Genomic DNA, 11,901 nt, shown 5'->3' with positions numbered 1-11,901 from the left:
ATAAAAGGAAAATAACTATTTTTCATGAACCCACAAATCTCTTCAACCAAAGCAAAGTTCTTCCAAAGTATGTTTGGTTCTTCTTTGACCAAAGATCACATTGAACTTCCTGTATTTTAATAATGACGTGTGAAGTAACGGTTAAGGCCACGCCCAACATTCAGCAAGTCCTCCAATCAGATCAAAGTTTTGCTGCAAGCGCATCTTTCAATGGTTGCCAGGAGTCGTCACTGTTTTCCATCTCTGATTCATGATTGGCTGTCAGACTGACCGATGCGTCTCAAGGAAGAGAATTTAAACAGAAGGGGCGGGATATAATTTGAAATTTTTCACCGCATGATCCAAACCAAAGTCAGCATTAACAGCCAGGACGTAGCTGAAGCTGGTAAGGGTCGTTTCCCTTTGTTGTTTGAGTATCATTTTCTTCCAAAGCTGCATTGTTACTTCGATCGGACTTATTAATTGTGTATCTTAACGTCTTATTTGTTTTTTGAGTATGGAACTCCGCTAATCATAACTCAAGACTGTTAGCAAATAGCCGGGGATCTCAATTTACAAGCTAAAACTATTGAACACTAAAACGTTCGCCATTGTCTAAACCGGGGTGTCACCAACTTGTTCTAACGTATTAAATTGCTTTCCATGTGAATTTACTTCAAGGGAAGCAGCAAGCTTTATGCTGTTAGTAGTTCATAACCTACCATTTGGCTAACTCTCTTGGATAGCATAGTTCTGTTGATTGACACATCCACAATGCCAACAAACTCGTATTTTCTCAAAATGCACAAGTGCTACCCTCGGTTAAAATAAGGTGTTTCAATGAATTAACATCATGCGATAGCTCATTTGTTTTGCCAGTCAGCCGAAATGAGCTAACAATGATTCATGTGCATCGAAAGCACTCGTGTCTTTTCAGCCATCGATGTGCGCAGCTATTCTGGACATTACGGTCCCATTCACTTCAATTCATTTTTTTGGCGTTTTACATATTTCGGACCGTGCGGACGCCGCTGTACTCGTGCGAGGAAAACAACAATTGTCTCGGGTGCTAAACATGGTCATGGAACGGCTTGCTTAACCAGAATGGTGTGTGTTGTGTCATTTCGAAGATAATGAAAGAAAATCTTATTACAATGGGATTTGTCATAGGCATGGTTTTGCATGTCTCTTATCTCTTTTCATGTTGACTGAGCTATCACCGTTACAAGTTTACAAGGTGCACAGCGCACATATGTATGCATACAAAAAGGAAGAATACATTTCACAGTGTAATTCTGCAAATAATTCACTTCAAAGTTAAGTGTTATTACATAGGCACCATGGTCACATCAATATGTAAAGAACAAGTGAAAAAACAAATCGGTCAGTTTGTCAAAGAGGAGATGGTAGATATGCGCACCATAGTACAAAGTATGCATCACACCATGCTTCTGAATGATATGAAGGGAAAATACTGACGGCACATAGCCTACGTCTCTTTCCTCAATAATGCACATGCCACATATCACTCAAGCAACATTATCTTCATTAGCTAATGTGGCCACAGGGGGGCGATATTGTAGGGCACGCTGAGACATTCGGATTTCAATTTAAAACTCACTATTAGGCTATATAACAAAGGTTGCATTATAGGCTAGGCTACTACATATAGTCATTAATTGGCAAACAATTCATGTTGTTTCTATTGTAATGGGATTGCTACATTCAAGACGTTTCCAATGTCTTCCATCTCCTCTGTCTTTTCCATGTTTGTAGGTTAAGAATTAACAAACAAAATCTTATCATTGTACTGCATGTTTTAGATGGGCCCATGTACAAAGAACTTCAAGTCTGTCTGTAGGGCACATCAAGGGTCTGTGAGAAAAGGGTGCTTGCGCTGCTGACAATGTGTAAATGCTTCCATTACATCCTATAGGCCTACATATGATGGCTACAAGAATTTCTGCAATGTGTTGTGTTGTTTTGAAGAAAATTGATTAAAATTTTATTATAGTGGGATGTCATTTGCATGATTGGACAGGTTTCATATCTCTTAGCATGTTCACTGCGTCATCACCATTTCATCTTACAATGTGCAGAATGATCAGAACTTTCTGTAATTCTGAAAATAAGTAACTCTGAAGTTAACAGATCATACCACATAATAATAAGTAGTGCAAATTGAGAATGATTAATTTCTCAAAGCAGACACTGTGGATTATATGTAACATAATACACAGTATGTGTCGCTATATGCACCTGAAAGATATGCTGAAGACATACTGAAGGCACAAATATTTATTTTCCCAATAAGCCTTATAATGTAGGCCTATATCAGGAGTGAGGTTACATACACGTGAGTAAAAGTTGAGTGCTGAGTGGCCTTGAACCCACAACTTATGGTATGGACAGCATGACTTCATCCACGAAGCTACCACAGTTTCATAAGAAATGTTAAGACCAGAAAGATATGTCGTCGTTGTGCATTTTAACACAATAAATCATATAAAATATATTTTCCCTGCACCATTACCTCATTGTCTGAAGTATGATGAAGAAATGGATTGTAGGCTATATGATTTTTTAGTGCTGTGATAATGTGCACAACAAGAAGTTTTCTGGTCAAACAAATTTTACTGAAACTGTGGTAGCTTAGTGGATGGAGTCATGCCTACCATTCCACAGGTTGTGGGTTCAAAAGACAATTTTTACACTCGTGTATGTTACCTCACTTCTAATAGGCCATGATTAGTCTAATTCAGTAAATAGATATTTGTGCGTACAGTATTTCTTCAGCATATAACTCATGAGCATATTTCGATGAATACTGTGTATTATGGTGCATATCTACCGTCTCCTCTTTGACAAACTGACCGCACATATTGATGACCATGGTGCCTATGTAATAACACTTAACTTTGAAGTGAATTATTTGCAGAATTACACTGTGAAATGTATTCTTCCTTTTTGTATGCATACATATGTGCGCTGTGCACCTTGTAAACTTGTAACGGTGATAGCTCAGTCAACATGAAAAGAGATAAGAGACATGCAAAACCATGCCTATGACAAATCCCATTGTAATAAGATTTTCTTTAATTATCTTCGAAATGACACAACACACACCATTCTGGTTAAGCAAGCCGTTCCATGACCATGTTTAGCACCCGAGACAATTGTTGTTTTCCTCGCACGAGTACAGCGGCGTCCGCACGGTCCGAAATATGTAAAACGCCAAAAAAATGAATTGAAGTGAATGGGACCGTAAAGTCCAGAATAGCTGCGCACATCGATGGCTGAAAAGACACGAGTATCGAAAGCCATCATTCGACTTGGTCAGCTATAAATAGCCTAATACCGTAGTATATTGATTCACTATGTGGACGGATCATTTTAAGCATTAATTGCATGTGCATTTGTGCTTACAGACAGATCAAGCAATGGCTTCTCAGAATATGGATCCAGCTGCCACCTCCACAGCAGCCTTGAATAAAGGCAACGAAACGAGTGTAACTGTGCCCAAGGGCTCTGTTTCCAAGAGGTATTGTTGTCTATATTTCAGGGGCACAGAGATATCTGGCCTAATGGTATACGGTGTCTACTGTAATGATTCATACAATCCAGGTTGCCAATGCCAACGTTAATCAGCTCCCCGTTCTTTCTCTTCCCCCAACCTGTAGACTTCAACAGGAGTTAATGACATTGATGGTAAGCCTTTTAAAATCCATTGTTATCTGCTGTTATTTACCAGAGACGGTTATTACAGGATGTCAATCACCTAACCAACACGTTACCGTATGGATCCCATGTTGTTTACCATTTAGATGTCTGGAGATAAAGGAATTTCTGCCTTTCCCGAGGGTGACAATCTTTTTAAATGGATCGGTACTATTGATGGTGCTAAAGGAACGGTGAGTGTACAGATGTTATCATGTTATATTGAACATAATCATTTGATATGTATATACATTTGTATAGTTTTGTCTTGAAGTCAAGCACAGAAGTTTGTGTTTATGCTTAGGCCAATGCTTGCATATGTATGTCAATGGAGAAAATGAATTGGAATTTGTGTAACATGTATCCTTGAGTCACATTGAAAAATGAAATTGGCTAAGTTGGAGTCCATTGCTTATCCAATTTACAGGTTTATGAGGGCCTGCGGTACAAGTTGTCTCTGGAGTTCCCCAGCGGTTATCCATACAAAGCACCTACTGTCAAGTTCGTCACCGCCTGCTTCCATCCAAATGTCGATGAGAGTGGCTACATCTGCTTGGACATCCTGAAGGAGAAGTGGTCGGCCCTGTATGACGTTCGGTCTATACTCTTATCCATTCAGAGCTTGCTTGGAGGTAGGGGTGTGTTTATTTCTCTGTTGTGGGTGCCATATAAATTATCTATTTTCAGAATTTTAATTGCATGCTTTCTTTCTAGAGCCGAACAATGATAGTCCAATGAATACTGTAGCAGCTGGTCTCTGGGCAGATCAAGAAGGTGAGTTTGGTGCTATTTCAAATATAATCGATGTAGTACTTAAAAAGAAAGAAGTTTACCGTTTATGCCTGAGCGAACCTGATGATGCACGGAGGCGAACCGTGTTGTTCGCTCTAAATAAACAAGCATAAAGTCAAGAAAGTGTCCGATAAACTTCTTTCTTTTGAAGTATTGAACTTTACCAGCACCTAGGAGCTGTGCATGGAACTTTGAACTCTTATATTGACTCTTCCTCTCTCTCTGTCTGTCTATAGCCTTCAAGACCCATTTACATTCAACCTACAAGAATTAAGATTGTCTAGCCCTGAATATCCTGTTTGTTTTTGTCTCTTGTTTGTTTGAAATTATGTAAAGTCTGTCTGTACTATATTTTTATGTTTTAAACTGATTAAAATGGTTTGATATACTTGGTTGTGACTAGTGATGGGTAGCAATACAGAAATTTAAGAATGCATAAATGCTTTTATATTAACAACAATTTAACTTTCTTTTTTTTTCTTCAACCATGTAAGTTTATGCGTTCTTTCTAAGTTTTGAACATGCATTCAACAGCTGTCAAATATCCAGACGTTTGTGTTTTCTGATGTATTTATTTTCTCCATTAAAATGTCCAGAATAAGCTGAATTTGACAGCTTCTTCTTTTACGCAGCAGTTTAAATCTAGTCCTACAAGTCACCTAAGTGAGTAAACAGAGTAGACAGCTGAACCTGCAGCTTGAATGATGGCAGCACCCTGTTCTCAAGCTATCTTGTGACACCACTTCCACCTGCATCAGGTCCTCTAGCGTTTCGTCGTCGTCGCCCTCCTCTTTCACCATCTCCACCCAGGCTTCCTGAGTGGCCTCCACAGTCCACACGGGCACGTTGACCCTCTGCAGCATCTCCTGCAGCAGGGAGTCCAGCTGGGAAACCTGGGTGTGCAGGTCTGGGCACTGCTCTTCCCCCGTTGAGACCCACGGTGTCTGGACCGTAGCTGCTCGCGCGGCGATCTCAGACCCTCCCGCTGAGCCGGTCTTCACCAGCGCGTTGCGGTCTCGTCGCTGGGTCAGGGGGAAGAGCTCCTGCAGGCCGTGGGTTTTGCGGAGGTCCCTATGGAAGGTCTCCAGGTTGGACAGGAGGAGAACCCAGAGCCGCTCCACCTGCTCCCGTTCCTCCTGCACTTGCTCTGTCTCGGTCAGCAGGCTTACCAGCCGTCTGTGGAGGCCTGCGGGTTATGAGTGGAAATGTCAAACGGGCATCATTATGGGCAGCTATGCCAAAACTGGTTTTATAATATTCTCCTGAGTAACCTTCAATGTTCAATACTTAATGTTTAGGACTGTCTTTGTCTTAATCACTGCCATGGTGCATTAAACATTGAAGTCAATGGCAGAGGCGTCGCATGGGCGTTATGGAAGCCCAGATGCTTGATGCAGTGCTGTCAGCTGTTTTTGTTCAGGACAGTGGGAGAGACTTCTTTGGTGTTAAAGGTGAAGAATCTGGGAAAAAATACATGGCGCCTAAATCAAACATGGGAGGGATACAGCTCTTATGTGGAGCTGCATGCATGCTGCTGGTGTGTGAGGGCTTTTATCATTGATTAAATCATGAAGTTAAGAATGTATTGCTCTACGAATAGCAAATATGTCACCATCTCTCATTGACCTCCATTGATTTTCATTGTGTTGCTTTCCATGATGATAATGACCCTAAACATACACCAAAGTTGATTTTCTGGAGAGGTGAGAGTGAATCAGTGATTAAGTCTGACACCCGATATGCGTATTTGAAGTGACTTATCTGGTCATTTTCACATTATGTTCGATAGGCGACAACATTTTTGTCTTGTGAAAATCTGCCCTGTCTGTGTTCATTAAAGGGTCCATCTTTGGTGCATGAAATTTATTTTTGTACATATATTTTCATTCGGGAGGGTTGTAGCTTTCATACGAGTGACTTCTGAAGCCAAGTGATTAATTGAAAGTCAGGTTATTAGCTGTTATTCCAAACAGATGGATAGGCGACAACCCTTTTGGAGACGGCTGTATGTAGTTTGAATAATTATTCAAAATACTTGACAGTAGCTATGTTGTTTGTCATATTTCATTTTAACACATTATTATGGTATTGTCAAATTCTAAAACCTGCTTTCAGACATGGGGTTTTGAGGGTACTGGTGACACATAGCAACGTGTAAAATAAAAATTAAAACTACCGGTATGTAAATATAAAATATTTTATTGTACAAAACTCTTCTTAATTTTGTCAATTTTTTAAAAAACATTGCACAAACATGAGTTTCATCTCCCGGACATGTTTTGTCCCATTTCTCTAGAATCCCTGATTTACTTTTTTGATGGTGACATTTGTAGCCCTCTGCTCTTTCAGTGAGTGCTGTGAGTAAAACAATAGAAAGCATTGCTGGAAAGACTTATTTTGTTTCTGCTGTCAGCATAAGTCCCAAAATATCAGGCTGCATGTAGTGTGCATTTCAGCCAGAGCATCTGCCTGTCTGGACAGTTTGTGCAAGTGACCTACATTGACTTTTTCCCCCCCCCGCATATTGAACCAAGTTTGCAGAGCAGTAGCCCGATACGGCTTACCCGTGTAGATCCGGTGAGCTATGGCTCTGATTTCTGCCAGCTCCTCTCTGAGGCCACCGCCATCCGTGTTGCTCCCCAGGGAAGAAGCCATTTGCTGGAAGCAGCCTGTCACCTTGCTGAGGGCCGCCAGCGCCTGCTCGCACTCGCTCACCTGCCGACGCCGAGCCTGCAGCTCTCCCACTGACCGCCGCCAGCGATTCATTTAAGCCCAAGACCAGGGTGTGGAGGCATTCAAATGACCTGGCGTAGAATGTTCACCACAAAATAATACTTCTGGGCACCGCTCTAGATTGACTGACAGGTTATCCTCTATCTGTAGTTTCACAGTTGTCACATCACCACTACAATCATTTTTCCATCTTCTTTTCTCTCATAAATTTCACACCGTAAGGTCATTTCTTTCACCTTAAACTAAAGGTTAGAACAATGGGTTAGGAGTTCATAAAAGTGAAGAAAACCTTGACAAAATATTGCATTTAGAAAGTATGCATAAGATTTGTCTTTTGAATACGCTATCATAGATTTGCATCACAGGTGTTTCTTAAAAGGTGTGTTTTTTACCTACTATAGCCTGATCAAATTGTAAAGCACTTTCTACCTGTCTTGTCTGTGAGAAGGACTGTAAAAATACATACTCATGTGAACCTGACACATTATTGTGTTTTTAGAACAAGCATTCTGTTTGCTACCTTCAGACATACAGAAAAGCAACACAATTTCCAGTGACAAAATTTAAGTTAAACTACCCAAACTTGGCATGAAAATAATGCGGTCACATACCTTGTCTAATGTAGATGCATCTGCTTTCTCGTGCACGTGAAACCGACAAGCTGACAATCTCTGATGCTGAGTATGTGCGGACTGCCTTTGAAGCTTCCCAGTCTGATCATTGTCCTGTGTGTGCTGCTCCTAAATCAACACCCATTTACAGGGCCGCTGACAGCTTTGACCAGGCCTGGGACAAAGTTATCTGAAAGGGCCCCCCCTGCCCAATAGATGCAATCTAATGAGGAACCAATTCTGGGCCCCATCTCTCCCTGGGCCTGGGACAAATGTCCCTTTTGTCATCGTCCCGTCGGCAACCTTGCCCATTTGCAGTATTCCCCTCTGGTGTATGGTGTGGTAGGAGTCTCTCCTCTGGGGAGCAGCGTTTCAATTAGGCCCATCAAGGCAGCTGATGCCTCTGAGCCTCTGCAACACTGATGGGAGTGGAATGTACTCCTCCGAGTGTTGGGAAGGGGGCTGAGCAGGGCTGTTGCTGACAACTTTCGCCTGGCCTAGGACAAAGTAATCTGAAAAGTCACCCCCAATACAGTACATACAATGTAATGAACACCCAACTTTGGGCCCCCTCTCTCCCTGGGCCCAGGGCAAATTACCTTTCTGCGGGCTTCCCTGGCACTGAGATGTTACACAGCTTTTCTTGGAAGGGCAAAAGGAGACCAAAGCAGATTTAGAGCTTCCTTAGAAAACCCCATCGCTTCTCAAGGTCCACACTCACCATTTCGGCAAATCAGAGGTTATGTTCTGTCCTCTTGGGGGGATATAAAAAACAGGAATTTGACATGCCTCAGGGTGTTCACCTTTTCTCCTTGATGCTCATCAGGGTAGGGACTCTCAAACTTGATTTAAGCAAAGAAATCCGAGACACTGAAGATAAAAAAATTAAAAAAACATTTTTACAAACTGCTGTAAAATGCTAAAATGTATAAATATATGTTAACTATTTATATTATTTTTAAAAATGCAATCTTGAGTGACTTGGATTTCCTTGTCTAAAATACCCTTGAACTTTTTTTGTTCAAAGTGTACTTGATTGTCCAAAAAAAAAAGAAGTTCAGAACGGGTCCTCTGTTGAGCCGCGTGTGATTACCGTGCGGCTCGTTTGAAGGCTGTGTGTCACGCAGGGAGACCCACAATGCAACAAGTGCGCTCCCATGTGTGGTCTCCTACGCAACCGCTCTAATATTGGCATACTAACACAGCAAGCATCAGCACTCCCTCCCCACCGTGGGCGTACAGCTGCTGCTGCAGACTACTGTACTGCTGGGAACATGCTGAAAATCACTTGCTGAAAATCATCAGGTGTGGTTCATTTTCACACACACGCACACACACACACACACACACACACACAGGGCAACCAACAAACAGCAGGGGACAAATGGGTTGGTTGTCTCGGGCCCAGCGAGAGCTGTCAGCCCGGCCTGTTCAATAAGCCTAGAGCCACAAACTTGTTTTTCATTTCACTGACAGTAAATCTGGTGGCTGAGTTTCCATTACGGCAGATACTTCTGGGAACACTTAGCTCCCACTATAATAAATCTTCCATAATTAATCTGCATGCAAACACATGAGACTTACCCTTGTGGAAAACCATTACTTAGTTTTATCTCTTGTTGAGCTTTTGAAGCAGCAAATTCATTTCAACATACTGAATGTTAATCCATATAGGGAAAGAGAAACATTTCAGTTGTGAAATCATTTTAATCAAAAACATTTTGATATGGATTTAGACAAAAGGCAGGTATAACATATGGGGACCGCAAAGAAGATACTGTATACCATTAATATAAAGTAGAGCTCACCTTTGCCGATCTAATGGCCGGTGGACACCCTGTTAAGCAGACAAGTCCTAACAGTCCGTACTACTACCAATCAATGTATCCAAAACACCTCTAATTCCGTCAGGTTATTTATCTGTCTTGTATAAACAGGCTGATTCAAACTAATTCATTCATTTTCAAAGATGGTATGATTTCAAGATTGGTATGGCCATTTTAAGACTTTGTACTTGTCCTTTTTGCATGAACTTGTTGAATTTTGATCAGTTCATTGCAATCATTGTCCTGCTGGAAATTCCATTTGGCACAGCTTTAAAGGATAACTTCAGCCAATTTCAACATGCAGTCGTAATGCTCACACTACCCTGGACTTGTCAGTACCTGAGATTTTTTTCTTTTTTTTGTTCAGACTTTTCAGAGATCCTGGTCATTGTAATGGGGGCAGGTGCTTGTTAACATAAAAAAACATCTTGATTTATTCCCAAAAACATCCAAAAGGTTATGCAACATCAGCAGACAACTAGCAAACAGCGATACCTTTTGGGAAAATATTTGGAGTAGGCTTATGTTAAGAATTTTTTAAAATGTTAACAAAAGCTGCCCCCATTAGAATAACTCAGATCTCGCAAAGGGCTGAGCCGAAAAATGTGGCATCACCGGGTACTGATGTAGTGTGAGCAATACAACAGCATATTGAAATGGACTGAAGTCGTCCTTCAACTCTGTGACTGATCGATGAACGTTCTTTGAAAAATCTTTCATTTGAAAGAAACAAAATAGAGAGGCACTGAGCTTTAGTAAGGTTTATACTACCTATAGCCACACAGACCCATAACAGGATGTGCCTTACGCCAGATTTCATAGAATTTGTACATTGTACAATGTACATTTTTATGACCATGCACATTTCCCATTGTTACAGTCAAATACCTCTAGCTCAGTCTCATCTGACCACCATGTCCAGATGTGCTTTTTACACAAGTCATACAAGTTATGTCTGATGAATACACTGAGAAATATTTAATGCATCACCAATAAGCTTTTGCCTTGAAGAAAGTATATGCCCCCATGTAGAAGGCTGCCGAATCAGCACCTATGTTCTCGTAGTTCTATGGAGGTGTTCTGTAGTGGCTTGTTACCATTATTACCATGCTTTATACAGGCCTTTTACACCTCACCCCCCACCACACACACACAAAAGAAGAAACATTGGAGAAACATTGTTCAAAACTTTCAGATAACTTACTTTACCTTTTTCCTCATTGCTAATTAATTATCCTAGTGTGAAGTCAGCAAAGAGTTGTTCAGAGCCCCCTATGTTGCCACTCGCCAAGACTAAGGACAAGCATTATAAAACCTTAGGACATGCATAGTCTATTATGATAAATATATTTTCATGACCATGCCTATCTGTTTTTGTTATTGAAGGCCTTAAAAAGTAATTACATCAAGTTTGTGCTGCAAAGGTTAGCTCTACTTCATGGTATGGGTGCTGCCCATATTTATGCACAAGCCTGTTTTTCTTGAAATCCACATGAAATTGTTTCTGTTAGACCTATTCAAGTGATTTCACAACTGAAACGTTTCTCTTTCCCTATGGTTTAACATGATGTTGAAATGAAATTGCTGCTTCAAAAGCTCAACAGGAAATAAACCAATGTTATGTTCCAAAAGGGTACCAAAACGTTCTAATACCACTGTACAAGGTGGCCTAAAACGAGACATCAGTGATGCATATGGATCTTGGTTATGGTTGCCACCTTTCTCTGACAAAAAAACCTGGACATGTCAAACTAAATCAACCTTTTTGCTTGTATGCAATGGCATCCTTCATGGAGTGTCCAGGAAAATCTATATATGAATAGTACTGTATATTTGTAAAACGGTGTATCTGCATTTTGTAGAATGTTGGGAAATCGACATTTGGTATAGGGCATTGCATTATTGCATTGCAAAATGAATTTTATATACAGTGTAGGTTGAAAAAGTATGTTCTCAACATATTTGAATGGAAAGAATTCACACATAGGTGAAAGGGCCTCTGAACAGTCATTTTCAATAATAAAACGCAAAAGTCAAAAATGATGTAGGGCCTATACACTGTTTTGCAAATAAACTCTTCTTTTCTTTCCAGGACAGACCACTGAAAACCAGGACAATCAAGAAAAACTGGGACGGGTGGCAACACTAATCTCGGTCCTTATAAAGTTCACCACAATGCTAACAGTAAATTTAACACACTGTTTTGATTCTTTATTGAATATCTATAACAGTTTAGGCGGTTC

At 40.7% G+C, this 11,901-nt stretch overlaps 2 protein-coding genes across 2 annotated transcripts; one reads left to right on the top strand and one right to left on the bottom strand.

Annotated features, from left to right (window-relative positions):
- Positions 1-178: 178 nt before the first annotated feature.
- Positions 179-4,876, top strand: ube2c (ubiquitin-conjugating enzyme E2C). The gene is made up of 7 exons (XM_063215404.1): positions 179-385; positions 3,408-3,520; positions 3,660-3,687; positions 3,804-3,890; positions 4,124-4,328; positions 4,411-4,470; positions 4,725-4,876. Exons 2-7 carry the CDS (start codon positions 3,420-3,422, stop codon positions 4,760-4,762), a joined length of 519 nt encoding a protein of 172 aa, XP_063071474.1. The 5' UTR covers positions 179-385; positions 3,408-3,419; the 3' UTR covers positions 4,763-4,876.
- A 106-nt stretch (positions 4,877-4,982) lies between these two features.
- Positions 4,983-7,254, bottom strand: zgc:109913 (regulator of G-protein signaling 9-binding protein). The gene is made up of 2 exons (XM_063215405.1): positions 7,053-7,254; positions 4,983-5,674 (listed from the first exon to the last, which is right to left on the bottom strand). Exons 1-2 carry the CDS (start codon positions 7,252-7,254, stop codon positions 5,148-5,150), a joined length of 729 nt encoding a protein of 242 aa, XP_063071475.1. The 3' UTR covers positions 4,983-5,147.
- Positions 7,255-11,901: the final 4,647 nt, after the last annotated feature.

This window comes from Engraulis encrasicolus, chromosome 14 (assembly GCF_034702125.1).
Source record: "Engraulis encrasicolus isolate BLACKSEA-1 chromosome 14, IST_EnEncr_1.0, whole genome shotgun sequence".
NCBI lineage: Eukaryota > Metazoa > Chordata > Actinopteri > Clupeiformes > Engraulidae > Engraulis > Engraulis encrasicolus.
Note: the sequence above shows the minus strand (reverse complement) of the source record. Positions and strands in the feature narration are given on the sequence as shown.